The sequence below is a fragment of the Echeneis naucrates genome, chromosome 6, assembly GCF_900963305.1.
Source record: "Echeneis naucrates chromosome 6, fEcheNa1.1, whole genome shotgun sequence".
Taxonomy (NCBI): domain Eukaryota; kingdom Metazoa; phylum Chordata; class Actinopteri; order Carangiformes; family Echeneidae; genus Echeneis; species Echeneis naucrates.
The window spans coordinates 22,751,675-22,778,958 of record NC_042516.1 but is presented as its reverse complement, the minus strand read 5'-3'; the positions used below and the strand labels follow the sequence as shown (position 1 = coordinate 22,778,958).

The 27,284-nt window shown below is 44.1% G+C and overlaps 2 protein-coding genes across 3 annotated transcripts in view; one reads left to right on the top strand and one right to left on the bottom strand.

Annotated features, from left to right (window-relative positions):
* Nucleotides 1–12,852, top strand: part of eaf1 (ELL associated factor 1) — a 15,343-nt gene extending 2,491 nt beyond the window's left edge. The window contains exons 6-7 of one of the 2 annotated variants that reach the window (XM_029503632.1): nucleotides 275–335; nucleotides 12,304–12,852. In XM_029503632.1, the coding sequence (XP_029359492.1) occupies nucleotides 275–324 (50 nt within the window). In that variant the 3' untranslated portion in view covers nucleotides 325–335; nucleotides 12,304–12,852. Of the gene's footprint in view, nucleotides 1–274; nucleotides 3,536–12,303 lie in introns of those variants that run through there. The other variant, XM_029503631.1, reaches the window with a different exon arrangement.
* On the bottom strand, nucleotides 2,403–27,284 carry bmper (BMP binding endothelial regulator). Its single transcript, XM_029503845.1, has 18 exons — nucleotides 27,214–27,284; nucleotides 27,012–27,095; nucleotides 26,701–26,900; nucleotides 23,052–23,137; nucleotides 16,176–16,275; nucleotides 13,968–14,050; nucleotides 13,768–13,858; nucleotides 13,588–13,670; nucleotides 12,936–13,035; nucleotides 12,523–12,632; nucleotides 12,297–12,431; nucleotides 11,108–11,212; nucleotides 8,281–8,326; nucleotides 7,392–7,555; nucleotides 6,831–7,032; nucleotides 6,030–6,372; nucleotides 5,613–5,743; nucleotides 2,403–5,249 (listed from the first exon to the last, which is right to left on the bottom strand). The coding sequence occupies exons 1-18, from the start codon at nucleotides 27,282–27,284 to the stop codon at nucleotides 5,068–5,070; spliced, it is 2,316 nt and encodes a 771-aa protein (XP_029359705.1). The 3' UTR covers nucleotides 2,403–5,067.

Sequence of the window (27,284 nt, the reverse complement as noted above, 5' to 3'; positions counted from 1 at the left end):
TAAAATAAAAATACACAGTGGAAACGACATGCTGAGCTGATGAAGAGCAGGTAGAACAGAAAGAAGGAAGTGATGAAATAAAAATGTGCAGTAGCTTGTTTGTCTGTTACTTAAACGTTATAGGGCGTTGAACAACAGCCCTTATCTGTAATATAATAAGTGTATACAACAGCCTGTCACAATCTACTCCTTAAATATGTTACAGATCATCTTTATTTTACAAGTCAAGTCTTATTCTGAATCGACAATAACTGATTTCTCTTCTTCCTCACAGGAAACGACCTCCAGCTCAGCGAATCCGGCAGCGACAGCGATGACGACTGACTTCTGCATTGGTCAGTCTCTCTCTGCTCACACTCCTCATGCTCCTTTCTGCCTGGTTCACTTGTTCTTTTGCTGTGGTAGCTGAACCCAGCTGTATATCTTAGGTTGACTGTATTTTTTTATTTTATTTTAGTATATCCTTAAAGCTGGCCAGCCTGGAACTTTAAGAGTGTATTTTTATTAGATGTATATTTTGTTTTGTATAGCAAAACTTTAGGAAAAAGACTCTTGAAAGGTTTGGGAGATTATATTTTAGAGTGCACATACATATTTTCTGTACTTAGAACAGCTAGTTTTATCTACTTGTGTCGAGTTTTTTCTTTTTTTTTTTCGGGTTTCTTCTTCACGTTAAGACGAGGAAGAGAATGTTTATCAGAGAAGGTTGTGAGAATCGTCTCACTGTTTGCACAGATCCCCAGTGCTTCTTGCAAAGGAGCGACAAAAATCAAAATCATTTGCCACTAAGAAGTGTTGAGATCAGCATGAAGCAATGTTAGTATTTGCTGCCCATAATGAAACGAATCTCAAAAATCATGTGGCTAACATCAGCTTAGTAGTAATTTTTCTTATTTTTAACAAAACTCATGGAAAGACCAAAACCAACAATGTGTGAATAGCCGTAGCTATTCGCATGACCCAAACAGGAGACGGGTGGATTTTTAGGGGCTTGTTTTCAGTTCGATGCTTTGATACTTTGGTTTTGGCACAGAAGGACAGTGTGTGTTGGTGCTAATGGTGATGAGGGAACGTCCACTGTTTCAGCTTAAAGTGTTTTGTCACGTCTGTTCCTGCTGTCCAAACAGCTATACAGTTTACAAGAAAATGCTGCCGGCGCTGTTTTAGCTGTGCCGTACTTTTGATCGAGTGAAACTTCCACCAGACAACTTTGAAAATGTTGAAGATGTGTCGCCCCAATTATCTGCAATTTCATGCTGCAGCTCTTTCCTGCACTGTTGACATCGGCTCAGGCGTGCCGGATCAGTAGTTTGTGTCTTTAATTGGTTTGTTGACGAAAACAAGAAACCTGAATTTTTTTGGTTTTGCGCCACTTCATCTAATTGGAGCAGATTTTACCCAAATTAACTGTCAGGTTGTTGATCTTGTTCGTGCAAGTTAAGTTCAAACTTGTCATTTCTTTGTCTTAAAGGTATTTTGAGGTTTTCGGATGGTTAATATTGAGGACCAGTGTTTAAGGTTTAAATCTGTTTTTAGTGATTGTGGTTAGTTTTTTTTTTCACCACTTGGGGGCAGAATATCAGCAGACAGTGTTCAGTCTCTTCTCAGTTCTGGTTGTTGTGTCTGTCCGGAGAGTTGGACACAACAAGAGCGCCTGAATGTACATTTCCTATCTTGTGTCCATCAGAGTGGAATCTTTTAAGGTGGTATTTTTGCAGGAAAAATTTTCTCCTCCTGTTATTTAGGCTCTGATGGTCAAACTCAAAGGCTTTAAAATACTCCAGTCATCCTTAATTTCATCCTTTTGTTCACCCGAAAGTTTCAAATGTCGAAACAATCCAGTGTCATCAGAAACAGTATCACATTATTAATACCTTAAAGGATTATTAATGATGGTAAAGTTGGAAATTAAATGTTGTCTGCACTCAGGTGAAGCCACCAGGAGTAAATTCAGATCAGCACACTTGCAGTTAAGAGAAGCAGCTGAGAGGTTTGGACGTGGACAAAAGAGATAATCATGTTTCAGTCACTTAAAGAAAAATGTCCCCATCCATAGCACTGATCTGAAGGTAAAATATCATGTTAAACCAATTACCGTTATTAATTAAATTTACATTTAGATTCAGCATGAAAATTGAAAAGTGAAAACAAATTTCCTCCAAATAGTTTTATTTTCTGTACCGTAATTAACAAAATGGCCACTACTGATGTTAAAGTTTGTTGTGTCAGTCGCATATTTTTATTCCATCAGAGAATCTTATTTTTGATCCAGACTTTATTATATAACACACCACAGTACCATTCCATGCCTTATAGAGCATTTCAGTTTGGAAATGAAGGTGAATGTGTTGTTTTTCTGAAAATGCCAAAGAGCTGATCTGCCCCTCATCACGTGCAAAGAGCGGGAACATTAGCGGTGTAACAGTGTCACTGTTTAATTTAACTTTTTTTTTTTTTTGCTTTAATTTGAGTCTGTGTTGTGCTTATGAACCAGTGAAGTCAGTGATTGTTTCCCTTTTATCTGCTGCAGTCGGTGGTGTTAGTTAAAATTATATGGTACTGGTTGTAGTGTCAGCTCACGGTTAAAAAAAAAAAAACAAAACAGACAGCTGAAGAGTTTCATTGCAAAGTAACAGCATCATTTTCAGAGTGCAGTGTTTGAATTCATGATAATCAGTATGATATTTGGGGAAAAAACAACCAATCCAGTATTAGAGACCAACAAAGAAGTCTGAAGTTCGTTTTTATTTTTTAATACTCAGCGTTCAGGAGGAGCTACTGAAAATAAAGTTGATGGCTGAACTACTGAGGCTGCAAACATTACCAATTTACCTGTTCGCTGTGTAGCTGACGCTCAGCTCTATGAGAAGCTGTAAATTTGATCTAAATTACTTCTCTTATCATATTTGCATCAGTTGCAGAACAGAAATTTTATCACCTATAAAACAAGAAGTGGGGTAAATGCCAGTAAACCTATTTTTGTTTGTGGCAACTTTTAAAGGAACTATGTGGTGTGTAAATTTAACACTCAAATAAAATGGCAGACAGTAAATGTAGAGTACTAGGTAGTAAATAGAGATTAGCCTCAGACACGACTTTTATGGCTTTAGTGAATTTTCTGAATGCTTTACAGCCCAAAGGTGTTTTTACTTTTGGATTTTACCACACAGAACAACTTGTGTCCTGGCAGCTGAAATTCAAAAACAGCTTTATCAGTCACTAAAACATGCGTCTTTTACTAGCTTTTAAATTTACATTGTGTTTTTATCTGGAGGGATGAATATAACGCAAATCTTTAATTCAAATGCAGGCTTTTGGAATGAAACTCCTCAGTTAGCAGAATAAGTTTAAGTGTGCAATTCCATTTAACTGGTGTAACTGGAGCTGTTGGTGTCTTGTGTCATAGCTGCGCTTCTCAAAATCGAGTTTCAGCTTTGCTTCGTTAGAATCATCTCCATCCGGTTCTGTGTATTATGTTTTGAAGACACAAATCACCAAAAAAAAAAAAAAGCCCCAAACAGTATGAAAAAAAAAACAAACAAACAAACAAACCACAAAATGTTGCGAGTCAGATCTCCTGATTCTTTTTACTCATTACTGTTGAAGTACTTCTTCTGTTAAGTGAGAAATTCGCTGCCTGCCAGTTTCTGGAGGCAGGTGGAGGTTTCTCGCTGGTGTTCTCCTCAACTCACCTCTGTTGTCCAGTGGACTCTATTTGGTGCTTTGTTTTTAGTGACACATTCATGTGAAATATGTTTGTACAAATTTGAAGTGTATTAAAAGTGTGCAGTATTTAAAGCGGTAATTGTGAGAACTTCCTGCCTTTTTTTTATTCTTTAAATTTCGTCTTTGAGGTTAAAGAAGTGAATCCAGCTTCACTTATTTTATAGCTAAAAAACAGTGAAGCTATTTTTCCTTCCAACACGTCATCAAACCCAATTTCCCTCTCAGATTATTTAACATAAATTTTTTTTAGAGACTTGGAAGAGAAAAGCTGTTATTTAAAAAAATCTCCAGAAGTAGAAGAAAAAAAGCCAATAATCATTAAAGTTGTTCATGAGACTTCTTCTTCTGGAGATTTTAAAGGTTTTGGGCCTTTAAAGAGTAAAAACATGAGTCCACGGTGAACTTCAGTAAAAGATTATATTGCTGGTCTTAAATAATTATTGTCAATCGAAACATAACGCTTGGACGAACACCTTCGGTTTGATACTAACCACAACAACACTGTACACTGGAGCACAACACAATACAGTACTATTTTTTTTTTCCCTGCGATGGTGCAACAACTGAGTCACATTTGGACATTTCTCTTCAAACAGCAACACAAAAGTACACTACAAATACATAAATAGCTTTTGTTTCCCTTTAGATCATTTATAGCTCAATAATATTCATTGATTCTGGCTCTTGCTACAACGTGTCATTTGACTGATATATAAATTAACAACATCAACAACAAATAATAATAATAATAATTAGAATTATCATATAAAAGATGTCTGTCTTTCATATAAATCTGGTTAGCTTACAGTATGAAATGATGGAACGGGGGATCACAAGGAAAGTTTGATATGATGCATCAGAGAGTTTCTCCGCTTTGAGTCCCGTTAGTCCACATCCAGAGTGTTTATGAGAGAAACTCGTCTGCCATTTTGGCTCTGCCAGAGTCCACCGCCCCCTCCCATTGTTTCCTGAGGGTCCATGACGTCAAATGTTTCCTCGGATAGCGGATATTTTAAAATCTCTATGCAAGTTCTCTCGGGACTTTTTGCTACAAGACAACAACAGGCGCCTCCTGTGGTGGTGACTGGTATCAGCCAACCAAGTCCAGAATCTGCCCGTGGCGGCGAGGATCGGCGTCCTGTCCGGCCCCCTCGCCGTGGCCTCACTCCCTCGCTAACATATGGACCCTGAGTACCTTGTGGCATCTGATCAGTGGACGTCAGGCCGCTGAGTGTCCTCCCAAACTCTTCTCAGTAAGTTTGGCCTTTTGTTTTTGAATTTAGAAACTTAAATGTCCCCTCCCTCGCCGGTCCTCCCCCCCGCCCTCCCGGGTCACGAGGGTCACCGGCCGGGGCAGGATATGGGTTTGATGCAGCGTCCCTGGAACAGCACCAGGTTGGCGGGACAGTGGCAGCCGGCCACGCAGGGCTTGTGGCACGGCCCGATCTCGTTCCAGTTGTCGCAGGTTTTGGTGCAGCCCGGGCCACAGGTGTCGTACACGGCGCCATGTTTACACTGGGTGGCTGATGGAGGACAGAGAAAACATCTTAAAGTTAGAAGTTGATCTGCTGCTTGCAGCTTTGCCTTCCTACCGTACAGCCTTTTTTTAAAAATGTACCCAGTTTTATTTATTTTCTATTTGGTTTGAAAGGATTTTCACACAGATACATTTCTGGGAAAAGACTGTGGAAAACACTTCGCTTTGGATTTATTTACAAGATGACTTGTTGGATAAAGATTTGACTTCCAGTTTGAAAAAGCAGATATCAGCGAGCCCTTCTAACGAGGACCAAACTGACCTAATGAAACCACAAAGACCAAAACGGCTGTGTTTGCCTCGTCGTCTCTTCAGAGCCTGTGATTGGACGATGAGCGCCATCACTCACCCATGCAGGTCGTGTCGGGCCTCCAGAGGACGGGCACTCCTTCGCGCTCGCAGGCTCGGCTGTAGGCGATGAAAGATTCGCAGTAGCAGTTTTTATGGACCGGACACTCGCACATGTCTGTAACACATGACCTGCAGGACGAGAGCGTTGGTGTTCTGTAAGTTTTCAGGCAGACGGCAGCAGGATTGTTCTGGGCTAAAATTAATTCACTCAAGTCTAAATTAACCTGGTGGAGACTTTGTGCACACATTTTGGAAATGATATATTGAATATTCAAACTAAAGTAAGAGTTATTTATTTGAAGTGATTTATTTTTGGCTTTTTTTGTGGCTTGGTATGTCGTCCTTTGTGTGCATTATTTCAACATCTGGAGACAAAAAAAAAAAACATAGTTTGCAGCTTCCTGCTCTGCCTCACCTGTAGAAAGGTGCAAAATCAACCACACGGTGACATCTCTGAAACTCCCACGACTTTATCTTCTGGCACTCCCGGTGAGCGCGGAACTTGACCTTGACGCTGCCGGGACACAGGAAGGGCGTTGGTCGGCGAGGCGGAGGCTGCTGGGAGCAGACCTCGTTTCCTTCCACTCGCCACGACTCGGCAAACTCGTCCACGTCGAACTTGAACTGCCCGTCGCCCCCCATGGTGTCGTCGCGCTTGTGGCCGTTGTAGTTGCCGCACAGGCCGCAGAGGCGTCCACGAAGGTGTGGAGCTGCTACAACCTCCACAAAACTGTCGCCGTCCCAGGTGATCTCCAGACCTGCAGGTGGAGATGGAGGGAAACCAGAGTTCAAGGCCACATACAGTCCAAAGAACGTCCTGCCTTCTTCGACTAAAAAACAGGTCTTGGATCTATATTATTTTGGTGAATATACGCTCACGGCCAATCAGGACAGAGGCTCAGGTCCTCTGCGAAATATCAGACCTTTAATGTTTTTTGAACAAAACTTTTCAAACAAGGAAGTTCATTTTAAATTTGTAATTAATTTAAAAGTACATTTTTGACCACATTCACAGAACTGAATATTAACTGAAGGTCCATTTTCTATCTTAATATCTAGCATAATATTAACACTAATTAATGGGCTTCACAAATTAAATTAATTTGGTTTAAAATTTTTTGGAAAAGATTTTAAATGCAACTCTTTATAAACACAATTCCATGAAATGCTGCAGATCCACTGCAGCCAAATAAAATATTTAATCCTTGGTGTTTACCTGCTATGGTGGTGAGTTTGAGCAGGTATCCGTCCAGGTCGATGTGCACCCCAGGGCCGTGGTAGGGCAGGGCGATGCGGGTGCCGTTCCTCCGGACCGTCAGGTGCTGGTGCAGGCTGAGGATCAGACCCCCCAACCTCACCTCCACAGACTGAGTCCAGGAGAAGGAGCGAGTCCGCCGGGCGTCGTTCTTCACCAACACCTGTGAGGAAGTGACGGGGAGGAACACAAGGTGATTTACGTGGATACAGCAGGAAAGCTGGTTTTTACATATATTTGAAAATACACAAGTGTATTGAACGAGGAAACGACAGTTTTTCTCTGAAGCATCATAAATTAGACATACAGGAAGTGTTTGCCTGTGTTTGTTTGTTTGTTGTTTTCTATCACTATCGAGCTGATGGCTTTGCAGTGTCCCAGTTGATTTGGGGATGTTTTGGTGGCTGATTTGTGATCTAACAAGTTACAACCAAAAGAAACGTTTCCTGCTGCTGCCAGCGTTTGCGTTCGCCTCCGGAACTTCAACTCACAAACTCCAAACCATTTTCCAAAGTTTTGTACCGTGAAGCTGGAGTCCGGGCTGTTGATGTTATTTCCCGGGCTTCCGGGGGGCACTCCGCCGCAGTCACGAGTCAAAACGTACTGACAAGTTCCCTGAAAGTTAAAGGTCCTGCCATCGAAGGTGTTGTAGTGGGGGTCTCCAAACACCGTGCACACACCAGGTTCTGCAGAGCCAAAGAGAGAGACGGAGACACGTTGAAGGGATTGAAGTTTGGGGAGAAAGAACGACAAAAGGAGACAGGAAGTTTGGAAAAATAGATGGTGTTTAAACTTCGAAGGCTGAAAATCTCAGCAGCAGCTCTCTGTCTGTGCTGGAACGGCAGGAGTCAGCCCCAAAGAAAACTGCCTGTCGATGCCTGACGGCCAGCAGCAAATGGATCATTCATCATCAATGGTGAAATATGTGGCACTAATCTGACCTGACACAGAAGTGGGAATAGGATCTGCGGTGTGGTAAAACTTAAACTGAGCTCTGTATCATGAAGAAGTGAGGCTGTAAAGTGTTTGAAGTCCTCAAATGGTGCATTTACAGACATTTAGGGAATTTTTACTGCAGCTCACAGCAAAAATATATATAAAAAAAAAAAAAAAAAAACAACCTGAGGGCAAACCACAGTCTGGACTGAAATTCATGGGAAATGCTCAGATGAAGCTACAGATTTCCTTCCATTTCCTTCAAGGGGACCAATTCACAGTTTTTTGTTTTATTTTGATTGGCTCACTGGACATCGACGAGGGGAAATAACCAATATCAGATTTCACAGCAGCATCAAAGACCACACGGCACAAATATAGTTAAAATATTTTAAGGCCTCAAATTGAAGATGCTTCTTAACGTTTAGAGAAATGTAAATGAGTGGAGGCTGGAGGGTCAGAAGGACTTACTCACTTTCAGTGCAGACTGGACAGCAGCCGGTCCTGTTCAGGATCTTATTCTGCAGGAGACAAAGCACAGACGCTGTTGGATACCTTCGGATGTGGATGAGCCAGTTTGAGGAAAAGCAACACAACACCAGATTGTGACTTTGGAATTCAAAGAAACAAAATTCACAAAAAAGTTTGAGAGACAGAGACGCCAAAGATGGAGTGAGAAAAAGTATCGTCTGTTTATGTGTTCTTCATTTCTGCGGTGTCAACAAACAGTTAGACTGACAACTTTTTGTCCACCTGTTGGTGACTCAGGTGACAAAGGGAAGAGTTGTGTTTCTGTTCGCACAACACGGAAAAGAAACCAAATGAAAACTTCTCGTTGTGACAAGTTCACAGTCAAACCAGGACGACCACAAAGACACCGATACACCGACGTCAACCGGTGAGCCCCATCTGTGAAACAGGACCCTGCTGTGTGTGTGTGTGTGTGTGTGTGTGTACACACGCACAGTATGTTTCAACTTCCATCAGAAGTGCAGCAGATCAGAGGACTCTTTCACACACCTACTTTTTGTTGCCTCGGGGAAGCCCTTCATTGGCGCACACACACACAGACCTCGTCTGTCATCACATACAGCCGTTCTCCATATACTCCATACACACTCCAGAGTCCTAACCTCTGCACAAAGGGCACCCTCTCTCTTTGAAGAGGGCTGCCTTTTGACAGAGCGGACACACACACACACACACTGACAGAGGTTGTTTTTCAGGGGCCTAAATATAGGGAACCTCTTCTTTGCTGTCACTCAAACGTCACAAAAGACAAAAGGCCCATTCGCAGACACACTGTCTCCAAAGGGATGCACACGCACACACACACACACACACTTTGCCGACCTGCCGCTGACCGCAGGATGACGGCATGGGAGATGTGTGCGTGTGTGTGTGTGTGTGTGTGCGTGTGATAGGCTATGAAGACCTCTGTATTAGAAACACACTCATCAGTGTGGTGTGTGAGACCAGAGTTCAGTGTGTTAATGTTTTTAAAAAATATTTCAGTAGCTGCAAGATTAACTTTATAGACATAACACAAAAATATATATTTATTAACCAAATATACTTAAAAATGTATGAACTTATGATTAATAAATTGAACACCCTGTCTTTTTACTTGTAGTATTTTCATGTGCAGTCGTCCTGCTGTGACTACGTCTGTCCTGGAAAATGTTATTTAACTTAATGTAACAGGAAGACTCAGGGAATGGAAATTGCCTGATCTTATTTCACAAACAGTAAACGGTCTTCAGTTTTTCAACACGTCGCTTCAAGCCTTCTAAAATCCCGACAGGAAAGTGATTCACTTTATTTCCTGATGCTTTTCATTATTAAAGCGTATTTTGAAAGCTCAAAGCGATACGAAGAACAGAAGAAAACACCCGAGTGGAGACGGAAACGGGAGAAACTAAACCATGAAAAAAGGAATTTTAACACTGACTTGATGAGCTGAAGGAGACCTCCTGACTCCAGCCATGAAACCCACGACCATCTCCTCGTCTCACCTCTCAACTAAGCGTCGAGCCTTTAATTTTGACTACATTAATGATAAACTGTGCTTCACCAAAGAACCCAGTCTGGCGCTGCCACCCCTGCAAACAAGGAACACAGCGCAGCTTGTTTTTGCTCAGCAAGTCCCAAGATGATGGATGATTTTTCCCCTCGCCTCCTAAAAAACATGGCTAAGTGCCCCTTTGTTGGACGCTCTTATTGTATGTTGCACTCTCTTATATAATCGCCCACATTTTGCCTTCTGCCAAGACTCAACTGTACTGAAGCTTTAATGATGTCAATCATCGTCACTTTGGATAAAAGCAGCAGCCAAACGTAAATGTTGGTGTGATTGAAAAACACTATTGCATTCATCGTTTCTAATCTAAATTAGAATATCCATGAAGTTTATTCATACCAGGATATCAGTTTAGTGAATTACTGTTCCATCAAAACAACTTCATGAAGACACGACCACAACTATTTCAGACGTCGCTTTCAAGTCTTTGAGATCTTCCAGGAAGAGGAAATAAAATTAGTGGATCTAAAATCAGCTCAGAATTCGAATTTCCTTAAAAAACAAAAGGTTGTAATTTCCCCCCCAACCTAGAAAAGCCTCTCCAAACAGTCAGACTGCAGATGATGTAAAACCTTCTGCTCTATGTGCTGCACGTGACGAACTGCCTCAGACCACCTACGTCAGGCTGCAGCCGCCCGCTCTGACCGCAGACAACAGGTGAGGGCTTGTAGTGAACGCTGGAAGCGTGTGAACTTGGACTAACGCTGACACCGCCAGCGGCCGGCGGTATGCCAGGAATGCACTCCATCACCCGGCAGCAGACAGATGACCCGTGGACGACCCCTACGACAGGTGAGCGCAGCGCAGAGCCTTCCTCCCGCCAGCAGTTTCCCGCCCAGAGCGTTTGACAGCCAGCGCCTGTTTCTGCTGCGTGAAAGACAACTGCAGCTTTTTCAGCGCAGAGCAGAAACATAAAAAACAAAAAGGCTGTTTTATTGAAGGAGAAGCTGATGATCAGGAATCATCAGGAGTCGGTCAGTCTCGCGGATTCACAGACTGTTTTTTTTTTAGGTGAAACGGTGGAATTTGAGTGGATCAGTTATGGCGGCTCCGTCAGTAAGTCAGGACACGGTGGAGGCGTGAAAATGACGGCGTTAGTCACGGACAGTAAAGCAGATAAAGAAGAGTGACGGAGACAGAGCTGGTGGAGGTGAGGTGTCATCGTCTAAAGCCTGCAAACAGAATCCAGGCTGGCCATTGGCTGTTTGGGCCCGTCACTCACCGAGGGGCAGCTGCTGATTGGCACACAGTGTTTGGGCCGGCACTCCATGTTTCCTTTGACACAAGCACACAGAGTGCAGTTCACCGACGACCACATGTCCCCTTCCTGCAGGACAGGAGACAAAACGGGGTCAGGGTTCATCCATTCATCTGCCTGTCTGTCTGTTCATCCATTCATCTGTCTGTCTGATCATCTATTCGTCTGTCTGTCTGTCTGTTCATCCATTCATCTGCCTGTCCACTCATCTATTCATCTGTCTGTCTGATCATCCATTCATCTGTCTGTCCGTCTGTCCGTCTGTCTGTCTGTCTGTCTGATCATCCATTCATCTGTCTGTCTGTTCATCCATTCATCTGTCTGTCTGATCATCTATTCGTCTGTCTGTCTGTCTGATCATCTATTCATCTGTCTGCCTGTCTGTTCATCCATTCATCTGTCTGTCTGTTAATCTATTCATCTGTCTGTCTGTCTGTTCATCCATTCATCTGTCTGTCTGATCATCTATTCGTCTGTCTGTCCGTCTGTCCGTCTGTCTGTCTGTCCGTCTGTCCGTCTGTCTGTCTGATCATCCATTCATCTGTCTGTCTGTTCATCCATTCATCTGTCTGTCTGTCTGATCATCCATTCATCTGTCTGTCTGTTAATCTATTCATCTTTCTGTCTGTCTGTTCATCCATTCATCTGCCTGTCTGATCATCTATTCATCTGTCTGTCTGTTCATCCATTCACCTGTCTGTCTGTCTGTTCATCCATTCATCTGTCTGTCTGTTAAACTATTAATTTGTCTATCTGTCTGTTCATCCATTAATCTGTCCGTCTGTTCATCCATTCATCTGTCTGATCATCTATTCATCTGTCTGTCTGTCTGTCTGTCTGATCATCCATTCATCTGTCTGTTCATCCATTCATCTGTCCGTCTGTTCATCCATTCATCTGTCTGATCATCTATTCATCTGTCTGTCTGTCTGTTCATCCATTCATCTGTCTGTTCATCCATTCATCTGTCCGTCTGTTCATCCATTCATCTGTCTGATCATCTATTCATCTGTCTGTCTGTCTGTTCATCCATTCATCTGCCTGTCTGTTCATCCATTCATCTGCCTGTCCACTCATCTATTCATCTGTCTGTTTATGCATTCATCTATCTGTTCATTCATCCATTCATCCATCTCTATCTGGTCTCCCTCACCCTGTAGATCTTGTTCCGGACTCTGCAGTACTTCACCTCCTCCACCTTCACGTAGGACAAACACTCCTCGCAACACTGGTCGCCGTGGCAACTGCCCGGCCGTGAGCACCGCTTCTTACACACCACTGTTGAATCCTGAGAAGAAGAAGAAGAAGAAGAGTTTGTCGATTCAGCAGATTTTTGTTGAATGGAACATTTTGCGCTGACGCTGAGTCCCGGCAGCTACCTTGCAGGTGCAGGTGGTGCAGTTGTTGTGTACGAAGCAAGTGCCGTTCTCGTGGACCTCGCTGTGGAAAAGACAGCTTCCTAAAGACAGGTCGAACACCTTCCTTTGGCCTGGAGGGCGAGAAGGCAGAGTCAGACTTCAGAGGAAAAAAGCAACAACTCTACTACACAATGACAACATGATGCTCATCAGTTATACTCACATCTCATTTCAAAAATACTTCATAAAAAAAAATATATATATTTACTGTCGTAAAATTTTGGGGAGCGAGCAGTCAAAACAATGATGAGGCATTTAATAAAAGGTCCTAACAAATTAACATTAAGTCATAATTTAATAATAAAGTTTAAAATTAAATTGAAATTTAATTGTGTTTTGTGTTTTTTTAAAAAGGTGATTTGTGGTTTTTTTACCGAGACATCTGGGACAGCACTGTCCGGGCGGGGTGTGGCTGAGGTGGGCGGGGCAGGAAAGGACAGGACACACCTCCCTCATGCACAGAGTCCGCCCCCCCTGGAAGGACAGACAACAACAACACGAGTCAGCACCTTGATGTTCCTCCATGTTGTCTCAGCGTTACGATCCCAGTGCTGGAATAAAACGTCATTAGATTCCTGGTCACGTTTCATTTCGTCTCACTTTAAATCACACTTGTTTGTTTTTGTAACACCCACAGGAACGACCGTGTTTCCACTTTAATTAAGCGCAAATTAACTGTGAATATTAAATCAAACCAAACACACAAATATTTACGTTGGCAGCTTTAATGTTTGTGGACTGAAAATAAAATTTAGCGCAGTCCAGCTCCGTATTTTATATGAATGATGATAAATCTTTGAGCAAAAAGTAACACATTTCTGCAGAAAATACAGAATATTTCAGCTTCAGCTCGACACAGTGTGATCCCTTCTGTGCGTCTCTGTGACGTTAATGCTGTGATGTGTTTATGGACACATGGAGGGAGGAATGTGGGAGGCAACCAACACAATTAGTTTTTCTAAAGGAAACACACACATGCACACACAGAAAGGAGATGACAATGTGCGTGAGCGTGTGTACACTCACGGTGCAGGTGCACTTGATGCAGGGTTTCCCCTCCGGGCTGAACTCCTCCTTCTCTTTGTACAGACGACCCTCAAAGATACAACCTGCAGAAGGAAGAGCGACACACAACACGGCGCTCAAAACAAAACCAACTCATCACAACAAATTAAAAGCCGTTTGCTGTTTCCGCCGCGCGCTCACCTGGGCAGGTGGGGCAGCACTTCTTCGGGTGGACTTTGGGGTTTTTGCAGTGAACGACACACTGCACCTCGGCCTCGGTGATGACACCTTCCTGTCACAGCCGGGAGGGAAAGCAACTGTTTAGAAATGATCCCTCTCAGGTGACCACTAATGAGTGTATAAATAAACACACACACACACACACACACACACAAACGTACCTGACATCTCCGGGTCATGCAGGGTTTGGTGGACGTGGTCCAGGAAACGGAGCTGTTGTAGGATCGTCCATCTAACATGCAGCCTGAGGAAGACAGAGTCAGAATGAGAGACGGGCTGTTGGTCTTTTCTTTTTTGTTTTTCACCAAGAACCAGACATGATGATTGTGACTGCGTTGTTGAAGCCGAAACAGCAACGTCGTCACTAATTTGTCTGAGTTTTCGTCTCCAGAGGAAAATCTGAGAAGTTCGTGCCTTCTTTGACGATAAATCATCTCTCGTTCATACATTATATTTTCAAAACCAAATTATCTCTAAGACCAAAATATTCAGTCATTTATTGACTAATTATAATTCCTTCCATACTTCAGCTGCTTTGGGGTTGACATATGAGATATAAACACATTTTAATGCATATTTTCTGCGCTGCTTTGGCGATAAATTCCACCACACACACTCTTTCACATAAACACACACGCTGCAGCTGCTCAGTGACCCCCCCAACCCCAAAGCGTCCACTCAGCACTAAATGAATAGCCTATTCATTTCATCCCATTTTACAGTAAGTGGCCTCAGATCAATGTTTAACTTTCCATACAAAGAAACCCGATCGCAGCCACTGCTGCCCTCAGTGGAAATCAAGACCGCCGAGGAAGGACGACGGATGACGGAGATCAGATTAGAGATCCCTCAGAGACCCTCATCCTGTTCAAACACTCAGCAGGACTGGATGATAACCGTCACTTCTTCTGGAGCTCTGAATTTAAATCGGGACTCAGTTGGAAAACGGCTCAATTTGATTTATTTGAAATATTTAGTTTAAGAGGAAAATATGTCCAATTTGGAAACCACAATTTCAAAAGCTTCGGAGTAGTTTTACTTCTAAGTATTAAAAACAGAAAGAAATTATATCAAAGTGATTTAGAGGCCACTTAAACGAACAAGAACAGAAAAAACAGGGACAGTGACACATCTATATTATGTGCAAACATTCGCTTTTTGCTGCAGTGAACAGCATTAAATGAAGTTAATTTGAGCATTTTTCAATTGAAGCTGCATTTGTTAAGTCCAAAGGTGATGTGATGCTGTTGAGAGGTCCAGAATAAAAGCTGCCTTTAATTAATATAATATTTAACCTAACTCTGGTCAAACGAGGTGAAGAATGAGCTCTGATGCTCAAAATAAACTCAGATTAATTTATTTTTATTTTATCCCTTAAACTCTTAAATTCTAACATTTTATTATTCAACATTTTTTATAATCCAATTTGAGTGCAGCCCCTTTATAACTCCACACTGTGTGTGTATAAACTGCTTCCTTATGTCTTTTTTCAGCTAAATTGTTCCCAATAAACTGTGTGAGTCTTTCTGCCACTCTCTTTTACTGTGTGTATGATTTCATAAGAGCGAGAAAACAGTGATATGACACAGAGGGGTCCTAAATTTGGGTCACAGCAGCCACAATAGAAAAGCAGCTCCACCTCTGCTAACGACGTGCTGCTGCGCCATAAAAACAGAAGGTTAGTGTGTAAGTGTGTGTGTTTTTATGTTTCCACTCAGTGTCGAAGGTGCCGGATACTGGAAGACTCCACACCAGCATATTCTGTCAAAGCTGGCGGAAAAATGTACATATTGAGGTAAAAGTGCAGAAAATGTGACTTTGTGACTGGGCCAATGGCTCCACAAAAACACAGTTACCTTTAACACTCTCAACAAAAACTGATGTCTGCGGATTCTTTTTTATAAAAACGGATTTCAAACTAACCTGAAACTTTTGGAAATGTAAAGCCAAAAGTCTGTCAATCACACAGCAGCCCCGCCCCCTGGCCCCTCCCCTCCTTTCTGCTCTGTTTCCCTCTAAATGGAGCATCATGTTGCGTCGAAGACTTGAAACTAGAGACTGAGACCGTTTACTGAGCTGATAAATCAGGATGGCGGAGGGACATTTTCCCATAGACTTCAATAAAATCCTCCTTCTTCGCTCACACTTCCACTAATGGATCGAGATTTCCCTCCACTTCACTCATCCTCTGGATGACGTCACTGATGCTGCATTCGGGCTCTTTACTTCAGCTGAAAAGACTTTAAGACCACTTAGCGTTCCCATTTCATGTTCATACATCACAACAGCACAACACAAACAAACAAACAAACAAAGCAACACTGAGTCACTTTGACCTTTAACCCTTTAACAGACGTCAGGTTTTATACCTTTACACCTCTCACAGCAGGCTCCGGTCTGTTTCACCACCAAAGCACAGTCTTCAGACACCAGAGGACATTTCTCCTGTTTGCAGTCCGCCTTCCCTTCCTGCAACAGAGAGGGGGGAGAGGTGGGAGAGGGGGGAGAGGGGGAAGCTGCTCAGTCACAGAACCAACATTTAAACATGCATGTTTGGATTTCATTAAAAGCAACAACGTGAAGTTTAAATTTTAGAACTCCAAATCAATCTCCTGTTGGAGATAAACGAGGAAGCATCATAAATATAATGACAGTGACGTCTGCGGCTTCAGCTTCTAAACAGAAAGTGACTCAGTGTTCACAGTTTAGCTGTGACTTTTCACACCCCCCCGACACTGTCACCTCCAGAAACGCCGTCATCACGGCCGGCGGGACCGTGGGACTGGATCTGCACTCGTTTAATCTGCCCCACTTTCACACCCAGCTTTTACTGCTGATGTTATCCACACGCCGCTCGGTTTTATTTTACACACTGTGAGGGTTTATGAAGCTGGATGCTGGCAGGCCCCCGTGGCCCCCGCGGCCCCTGTGGCACTGCGGCTGGGCGGCTCTAACGAGGACGGATCAAAAGAGCGGCCAAAATAAATCAGGGCGGTTTAATATAGCAGCGGCACGCCGGCTAAACCCAAACCACAGCGAGGGCAGATGATGTCATGAAGGAGGAGGACGGCGATGGAAAAGGGGGAGCGGAGGAAGTGAAATCAGAGCGAGGGAGAGAGGGAGGGAAAGAGATAAAGTTCTCCTTTCAGCATGTGGATTCTGCAGAGTAGATGATGGATCGTTAATCCGGTCAGGAAGAGCGGGAAGCAGCTGAAGGTTTGTTGTGTTGTGCGTTCATCTCATACACACAACATTTCAGCCGAATTCTGTTCAGTCAGAATCACCCTTTGAAGGAAAGGTTTCCCTTTTTAAGCCGACAGGTTTATGAACTTCGTTTACATGCTGGTTTAAAGTCTCTACCACACAAAACCAAACATGGTGGAACACACACACACACACAACACACAACTCAACTTTAACTTATACAGCTGAATTAAAAAAAAATCTGGAGCCAGTTTTTGGTCACAGCTTCCAAAGTCCAGTCGTACAGGTGACCCCCAAAATCCATCCCAACCTCCTCGCCACCCACACTCACACTCCTCTTGGAGGGTCAAAGGTCACAATGGGTCACCACGCCTTATAAACACTCGACATACCACCGCGGCACCAAGGCTGGCTGACTGGGCCGCCGTCTGTCGCCAAGGGTGACGACTCCGACAACACTCACACACACACACACACACGAAGGTGTCGGTATGCTTGAAAGTGTGTGTCAAAGAAAGAGAAAGTGTGTGTGAGTGTTTGATAATGGCTTTGTCTTCTGTATGGAGCTCCACCCCCAGCTGAGCTGTGGTGAACTGGCCAGTTCTCCTTCTTTATATTAAAAATAAATAATAATAAGTAAAAACCTCTGGGTTATAATCGATAGAAAGTTGTCAGCTGAAACCGCTCTGTGCACGACGGAGACACGAGGCCTCAGCGTGAAGGAACGAGAAAAAGACGTCCAAACTCAATCAGGATGTTTCAGTCAGTCAGTAACATTGTTAACGAAGTTACGTTCAGCGGCAGCAATTCCATTTTTCATCAGCTTTGACCGTCCGGCCTGAGGAAACAGCAGCTGTGTTTAAAGTCTTCAGGGTTGACGCCTGTTTTTTCTCACATTTTCCTTCACGTGAAACTGTAAAATAATGTTGCTCAGAGCTGACTTTAATCAGTTCAATCAGTGGAGATAATAAGAAAAGTCATGTGGCAGTTGAAAGAAGCATGAATGTTTTATCGTTGTTAGAAATAAATAGGTAGAATACACATTTCTGGCTCTCCAAAGTCCTAAAGAAGCTCATATTGCGACTGCCTTACTTATTTTTTTATGACGTTAATTTGGGGACATGTTGCTGACGACGTCAGGAAACAGAATAGTGTTTAAGTGATCACTTTATAGATAAAACATCTTATTATTTAGTATTTTATGAACATTATCTCATTTTTTCTTCTTCTTTGAATCAAATTGTGTGACAGTATAGCTGCTCTGCCACTAGGAGGCGACAATGTTCACTGCTTCTTCCCATCAATGTTTTTTTTTTCCTTCCTCCTTCTCTCTCTCTTTCCTAAAATGTCACCTCCTCCTCTTCCTCTTCCTCTTCGCTACCTTTTCCTGCTGTCTGTCAAGGTGCATGATGGGGAGATCAGAGTCGGCGTCTGTCAGCACAGAATAAGAGCTCTTGACTTAAAGGCCCACTTAAGCCCTTAGACTCCAACCCCTCCTGATCCCCCTAACCTGAACCCCCTTTGCCGCCGTCTGACCTTTCACCTTTCACCCTTCCTCCAAAGCAAACAGGTCGCGACCCCCCGCTGGAGAGCAGGAGCCACAGCAGCTTAGGGATGAGACGGCCGGAGGAAGATGCAGATGGGAACCAGTTTCCCAAAGCCGCTTCGTCGAGCCGTCTTTCCCGAGGAGGGAAAGCAGCTGCTGCAGCTTTAGTTTTTTTGACAGAGGTGGACAGGCTGAGTGTGTTGGCATCGGTCTGAAAGTATCCTATATGGGACATCATGTCAGTGGTATACATGATCAGACAGAGAAACTCTCCGGCTGCAGGACTGAGTTAAAGGAGACAGCATGACTCAGGCGGCTGATGTTGGCACAAAGGAAGACCTGTTTTATGTAAACCGGAACATGTGGGTCATTTCATTGTTGACTTATCTGTTTAACTGACTGATTGTCTTTTAAACAGCTGAACCAGATCAATCTAACTCACATGGAGGAGGGCCGAAGGTGTTAGTCAGAGCCCAAGAACATTTATGTACAATCTAACAGGAGGCAGAAACAGCAGATATTAGACATCGTCTCTGATGAATTATGGGGATTTTTTTATTTGGATACATTTGATACGTGGAAATTTTGAAAGTCTTTAAGGCCACAATTTATGTTTATAAGCATAACTTAACGTAACTTTATTCTGAAATGATGACACCACACTACTGGACTTTTGACTTTCAGTTTGTTTGGTTGTTTACTTGTCCTTTGCTCTCCTCCACTGACCCCATTCTGTTCTGTCTTTTTATTGTCTATCCCTCTCTAACACTTTGTCTTATATTTATTTTCATATTTACTAAAAATTAATCCTCCACTTTTTACTCTTTGTCTTGTGCTTTTATTTTGAGACACAAGTAAAATGTGACATCATTATTTTTCATTTATATGTATACATCCAGGAGTGAATAGAGATTAGAGTGACAGATAACAGATCTAAAGTTGGCTCATTACCTCAACAGGTAATTATTAGTTAACCTCCCGTATTGATTGGCTTCTGTTTGACAGGAAACGACCTTTACTGTCCTCCAACATCGACCACAGGTAAAGAGTTCAAAGCTCCTCGCCTGCAGTGTACACAGTGAAACGGGAAGACTTCTGACCTTTGACCTCAGATTAAGTTGCTGCAGTGGAGTGGATGGTTATTTGGCCGAGCTTTGTGTGAAAATAAACTCCACATGAAGTGTTAACGCACAAAACGCAACCTGGGAAAAACATCATTTGGTACAAAAAAAACACAAAAAAAACTAGACCACTGTTTGCATTCACCGCCCGCCAGTTCACTTTTGTTGCTAGGCAACATCCAGTAGCCATAGCAGTGATGTCAGGAACAAAGTGTGGCGACTTGTGGAGCGACAGGAGGAAGTTGGGTTGGATGGACGGGTCAACAAGACACAGGAGAGCCGGTGTTGGATTCCCACGTGACAGCAGCCGTTTATAAAAGTAAAACCAAGTTGTTGTTGCTGTGACCATGGCGACCGGGATGGTCTAATGTTGAGGAAGTGCTTATTTTTAAACCCCCAAATCACCACGTTTTCCTCGACCCGACCAAACCACGACCGTTGTTGGAGTAACCGTTGGTGGCGGCGAAGTCAGGTACGCTACCATGGACGCAGCCTGTGTGTTTATTATCATAACCATGACAACCACGGGCCGTTATTTCAGGACAGAATACAGTGTCGCAGAGTGAAATGCACCTCGAGTTCAGTGGCCGACTGAATCACAGATGTTTTTTTCCTACAAACACAAAACCTCTGATCTTTAAACGGGAATGTTGATGATGACGTCACAGCATCACAACGGCAGAGCACACCTGCACTAAGAAGTTTTTAATTGATCATGATATCTCACCCGGACCGAAGCCCCAGAGAGGAAGCAGAGGAGCCAATCTGAGGGCGAGCGAAGGGAGGAAGAGGCCGATGAGAGAGTGGAAAAAGACACGGCGATGGACAGGCAGATATACGAGGATGAAGAGCGTGGCGGAGATGAGCTGACTCCCCTCTAAAGATAACGGATCGTCACGGCGACCTGCCTGTCAATCAGTCTGTCAGCCACATCCACTCCTGGCCCCATTACAGCGCCCGGCCTCACCCGGACACACACAATGGCTCTTCTGTGTGTGTGTGTGTGTGTGTGTCCTGCCCACTGCGCCATTAGCAGGTATTCTGGACCAACAACCCCCCCACCCCCTCCACTCCTGCCATGTATGAATGACACCCCCCACAACAAAAGACAGAGCGACCCAGCAGAGATCGCTGACATGTTGGAGGGTTGCTTGCATTTTTTTTTTCCTGGTTATCACTGGAAAGTCTTAATTTTGTGGATGTTTTCAAAAAACTGTTTAGTTTCCTGCGACAAGAGGAAATTATTCATCAGTAAACAGGATCCCAAACAAGCCTCTGGTGACGGTGGTGGGTGGGGGGGGGGGGGGGGGGGGGACACCGAGGCTAAATGCTACATACAATCAGCCAGAGAGCAAATATAACTACGATAACAGTCAAACTTCATTTTCATGATAAATTGGACCTTCAGCTGCAAAGTTCTGTCATATTTCAACAAATAACACTAATTTGTGTAGAGCACATAATTCAATCTTTCTAAACAGAAACAAAATGGTCATTTCTGTAAATGTTGCGTGAAGAATAAAAAGCTTTAAAGAGGCCTGGGGAGCTAAACAAAGGCCAAATTCAATAAAGTTTGAACCGTTAACGTAAGTAAGTTTATTAGTCTGCATGTGTGTGTAAGTGCATGGAGGGGGGTGGGGGTGGGGGTGGGGGGGTTAAAGTAGAGATGAAAGGCCGGCCATTGCCTGCTGATGACTGATAGCATTCAGCAGGGCTTTGGCTGATGACTGGCTGATAACGCAGAGGTCGGCTCAGCCAGGCCGCAGGACGACAGGGGGGACTCAGCAGCCAATCAGGAGCCGGTGGAGGCTTTCAGAAGGACAACTGGGGTTGTTGGGGAGAGGCGGGGGGGGGCAGACCGCTGTACTTGACATGAATAAAGAGCCGTCCCGATAAATGAAAATAATATTCCTTCGTCTGTTCCATTCCACAGACTGCAGGAAGCTGATTGTTACTGTCCACTGTCACTTTAAATGGAGGACGACTGGAGCCGCCTCGACGAGGTGTGTGTGGGTGACAATGCGGGGATTTGATCTTCTCTCCTTTTTTATTTTGCTTCGACACACAATTAGTCTCGTCACTTTTCAAGCAAGCAACCGAACACGGCATCTGAGGTGACAGAGTCTGAAATCGGAGTCTACAAAGACACATAAAAGAATCAAAGAGTAACTGGAGTCTGGCAACTTAGTCCCAGCCGAGATGTTCTTTGACACACAACCCCCCCCCACCCCCATCGCCTCCTCCTCCTCCTCCTTCCGATGAAACCACAACGTGAAGCTTTTACACATCTGTTTTTCCTCAGATCCAAACAAACAGGAGCCTGCAAACTGGAGCTTCACATTTACAGTGAGAGTTACAGCAACCTCTTCATTTTAGGAAAAAACTAAACAAAAACTACGTGCAGCACCACCGTGAACAGTCAACATTGTTGTCATGGTTACACACGAGCCAGGAGAGCCCTGACTGACCAGAGATTTACTGTATCCAGCCTGCTGGCCAATCAGATGCAAGTATTGTGGTGTAGATATGTGATATGTGATATAGAGCATATAAATACACTATAAATCTGAGGAGGATGTACACACACACACACACACACACACACGCGCGCGCGCGCGCGCACACACACACACAGGGCTAATGCCTCTGACATCCGCGGCGGTGTATTTCCTGGAAGTTCAACTCTGGTCATGTGATGCCTTAAAAAAAAACACACACACAAAAAAAAAACAGAACAACTCAAAGCATCTCTATTAGCAGATTTCAGAGCAGCGTGTAGGTCCGCTGTCATCTCCTAAAACAAAGACTTTTACAGAAACGAGAGAAGGGAAAGGCATTATTGGGTGGTGGGGGGTGTCAGAGGTCAGGGGTCAAAGAGCACATGTTCCAGGAAAGAGTCGTCCCTGAACATTTTGTAGGCTGATTTTAACAGCCGGGCTGAACCAAGACAGCGTGACGGTGGGGCCGTCTGTTAAAACAAACAATCCCCACCTCAGCTTCTCCTCACAAAACAGTAAAAGTCGCATCATAAGCTGCTTTCACACAACAATAAACTGTCAGTTATATTATTCCATCAAATCTCATCTTTCCAAATCGATTCACGTGTTAAGCAACGCACAACGATTCAGCTAAACTCCCGCCAAAAACCTGCCTTTCACATCTCCCTCCGATAAGAAACGTCACACAAAGCTCAATAATCTGCTTGGTAAATATTACTATCAGAGCTTTTTTTGTTATGTACACGCTGCATGGAAAAAACCTGAGGCGGCGATTACACATCAAAAGAGTTTCCTGAGAGCAAACATGGCGGCGGCGGCGCAGCAGAAGCAACTCAATGTCACGGGACCAAAGAAGAAGAAAGGGCTCGTTCCTACCAGACAGACGCAGGTGATGCAGGGGTTGTCGGTGATGTTGGGGATGTGGAGGACCTCGCCCTCGTTATCGCAGCTGGCCTCGGTACCTGTGAAGGACACGAAGAAGGTGAGTCCGACCTGACCTACAGTACCCAATCACGCCAAATGATTTTACAACACGAGGAGAGACGAGTCAGTGTTTTCTCCACGAGGTGACTCTGAGTCATTGTGGGTTCATGGTGACCAATTACTGACTGTCTGTCGGACAAAAACACTTCTCCAGTTTTTGTTTGACAGTTTTTTTTTTTGGAGTCACCTAAAATCTGATTAATGAGATAACAGTAGTTGCATTTATTAGAGATTAAATTATTTATAGCTACATATATATAAATAATAGTTGAACAATCAATAAAAGAAATGCTGCAACACAACACCAGCGCTCCATCAGCGCAGTGATAAGCTAAGATTGGCTCATAGATCAGCCAAATCTATTTCAGGTTGCATTCAAAGCCAACACGCTCTGGGAGGATTATTTCAACTCGCTGTCCTTCCAGGTAAAAGCATCGACATTTAAACCGAGGTCTTAAAAAATGTGAGTCAGTCAGCTTGTTACGAGCGAAATCCGAACCAACCGCAGGAAACAACCCTAAACACAAGGGTTTATGGGTAGAAGCGGGCAGATGTCAACATCTCTCAGCCAGCAGCTCCCGAGCAGAAGGGAACCGGGCCGATGCTCAGCCGATTGTTCGTGTGTCGGATTTGTTTTGACTCTGCAAAAGTGAAAACTTCCTTCTCTGTAGGAACTCATTGTGGTGAGCTGAACCGGGGTCATCGGAGGTGAAGGTTACTTCCTGTTTCCATCCAGCTGATCTTAAGAATTTCTCACGCTGTCTGCCCACAAACCACTTTGGTTGAAATCTGGTGACAAATTGGACTTTACAACCTTTGTGACGAAGGAAAAATGTGTCTGTGACAGCCAAACTTTTATCTCCAATCAATGCTCCAGTTTCTGCAAAAACTTTACACACTGACAAAAAGCAGTGACACCCCGAGCATTACTGCAAGCTCAGTCTGCTATCAGTGCACTGCGACACGTCGGTGTCCCATAAAACTGACGACTCAGGTGAGAACCGGCAGCTACGATCCCCCAGATGTCGAATCAGTGTGTCTTAAAAAGGAAACCCAAAGTGTCAGAAACGGATTAAACAGTAAACAGCGACAGTAACAAAATGCACCAGTTACTCCTCGTCTTAAGAGCAGTGACGCCAATTTAGCAAGTTAGTTTGAGCACTTTGAGCGACTTCTGAAACGTGACTCCAACGCTGGAATGCACACATTTTCCCTCTAAATGACACAAAAACCATTTTCTGTCACACACACACACACACACACACACACACACACACACACGGACTGTCTGCCTGGCTGCAAAAGTGTCTTGACCTCACAACAGCATGAGCTAATAGATAAATAAAGTTAGCAGCTCTGTGCTGCTGTTAGTGTGTTAAAATGTGGGCTGAGTTGTGTATTTAAAAAAACATTTAGTTTTAAATCGCATATTTATTGTAAAATCTGTTGCAACATGAAGATGAGCTTCAAAACTAACTGAGCACAGGAGAACAGAGAGAACGGAGTGTCGCTCGGCCTGAATCTGGGCTGTAAAGACACTGAAATGAACTCAAACTCAGACTTTACACCAACAAAAGTCGTGTCGCCGTCGCTCGTCTCTCTGATGGCAGGCAGAAAAGCAGCCTGTGGATTCGGGCCGAGCAGACAAAACCCTGCCGACTCCGCCACCACTGTAAAATTTACAACCTTCGGGTGTAATTAAACTGGTGGAGGGGGGAGGCCTGATCCACAGTCCGCCAAAACACCTTTCCCCTCCTGCTCCTCAGTTTGCCTCATTATTCCCACATTCCCAGACTAATAACTCTGTTTATTAAAATGAAACATCCTCTCTGTTGAAACCTCAAATGTAACGAAGACAAATTTCTGCTTTTAGTTTGAAAAGGTCCACATTACACAGATACAACATAAAGTGTGCCAGTCTGCATATTTAACCAGATTCAGATTCTCTACCAAAGTAAAAGTTGTGATGGTGAGTTATAAAAATGCACCATTACAAAAAAAAAAACCCAACAAAACAAAACAACCAAAAACAACCAAAAAAAACCAAAACCAAAAAAAAACAAGCTGCAGAGTTAGAAATAAAAACGTCTTCCTGCCTCAGATTTCTACAGGAAATGTTTTCTGGTCTGCCTGTTTCAGAATAAATGGTGAGTTATTCCACACATTATTCTGTCACTAAATGCATTTTATCGCCTTTCTGAGGGTGACAAACAGGCTGGATCTTCATCCAACAGACCTCAGAGAGGTTGGACCTGATAAATAACGCACTCCGAGGCAGGTTTTCACTTTAAACTCCTCGGTGAGGAGGTGACCTGCAACAAGCGTCCCGGAGGGTGACCCTGCTCCACCTGCTGCACTGACACCACAAAGACCACAGGCCTCTGGTGCCCGGCCCGACGCACAGCGGCCAGATGGCACGGCTGCATATTTCAGATGGCAGGCGGAGGGATCAGGACGGTGCAGCCTCCATCACCCAGAGCCCGCTGGCTCCTCGGTTTGACCACAGAGGCCCATCTGGGACAGGTTTGATCCCCCATCTGATTCTCATCTCTTTTCTCAGCAGAGAGCGGTTTCGTGGGTGGAGGGAGGTGATGCTTCTCAGGAAGCTAGTGGATGTAGATAAAGTCATATGTGGAGATCTCTAAGCAGAAAGCTTTGAGTCACCGAATCAGCTCAGGAAATAGTTTCTCCTTTTGTTCATTAGATCCTAATCAGACTTAACCACCTTACTGATGCAAACTGACCCTCAGAGGGCCAAAAACAGAATAAGTCAATAAATGTAATCAAATCTATTTAATCCAGGGACCCCACCACCACCAAGGGGCCATGAAGGCCATCCACTCCGACAGCAGACCATTTCCTACATTTCCTATGATGCAATGCGGCTGTCAAAAGGGGAGCAGGCCGGTTAATTAAAGTAATTTACATTTAAATCATTTAAAAGTCAAATCCGGAAAAGATAAAAAAAGGATGATTATGATGATTAAAGTGTAAAAGTTAAAAGCAACAATCTGAGGAAAGCTCTTCTCATCTAACTGAACTTTCATCTGAGCAAAGATCAGAATTCATCAGATTTATTTCAGTTTGACTTTAAGTCGTGAAGATTTATGGCAGAAAACTAAACCGACTCGGGACTTTTAGTGGCTTGTCCCAGATTCTGTCCCAGATTCTGTCCCAGCAGGGAGGACCGGACAGGACAGCCCGGGTGACACGCTGCTGAAGACCATGCGGATTAACGAAGATCTCAGCTAAAAAAAAATAAAAAAATACAATAAAAACCAACAAACAAACAAACAGAAAAACAAAAAAAAAAGCTTTTTTTCGTGCATCCTGAAGCCAAAACCTCCGCTGCCTTTATCAGTAAGGAGGGGAACAAACTGGGAAGATTAAAGGACAAACTACAGAGTCGGTGCAGAGCTCCTGCAGCGGCTCACAGACTTTCAGACTCCGGCAGAGACAGAGTAACCCGGTGGGGGGGTCTGGGGGGGTCTGGGCAGCTTTTACGCACGGCGGTGCGCCCTTCAGCTCCGTTGGATCTCACCTGTAATGAGCGCAGAGGAGGACCGGGGCGTTTGGAGCAGCAGCAGAAAACTCAACACAAAGCTACAGGTGGACCGGGAGGGGGGGGGTCCAGGTCCAGCGGCGGAGCAACATCCTCGGCTCCCCCTCCAGGAAGGACAGAAAAACAAATCCAGAGATGAAGTGAAACTGATCCACAGTCCGGGTCGGTCCGTCCGGATCCTGCTGACTCAGTCTGAGCTGGACTGCAGAGTGACAATCAGACCAACATTAGAATGACAAAGACACACTCCGACGAGACGGTCCGCGAGCTGAAGACACAGAAGTCCAGACCGAAGTCCCGGACTGCTGGACCGGTCCGACGTGGTCTGCAGAGGGAAGCTGGTCTCAGTCTGCGCTCCGAGTCCACCAGTCCGCCTGGCACATGGATGCTGGATGCCGACAGTCCGGGAGGAGTGGACTCTCTCTCTCTCTCTCTCTCTCTCTCTCTCTCTGTAGTGTAAAGCTGCCTCTCTCCTCCTCCTCCTGTAAAGACCTCTGCTGTCGGAGCACCAGAGCCAGAAAGTCCTGCCTCCTCCTGCGGAGTCCCGCAGCCTCCTCCCTCAT

What these genes read in the sequence shown, in the direction of transcription:
- bmper (XM_029503845.1), bottom strand. Translation starts at nt 27,284, where the DNA reads ATGAGGGAGGAGGCTGCGGGACTCCGCAGGAGGAGGCAGGACTTTCTG. An exon ending in CTGCTGTGAGAGGTGTAAAG is followed by an intron (nt 14,051 to 16,175) that starts GTATAAAACCTG and finishes TGTCTTCCTCAG; the next exon opens with GCTGCATGTTAGATGGACGA. An exon ending in CTGTCCAGTCTGCACTGAAA is followed by an intron (nt 7,556 to 8,280) that starts GTGAGTAAGTCC and finishes TTGGCTCTGCAG; the next exon opens with AACCTGGTGTGTGCACGGTG.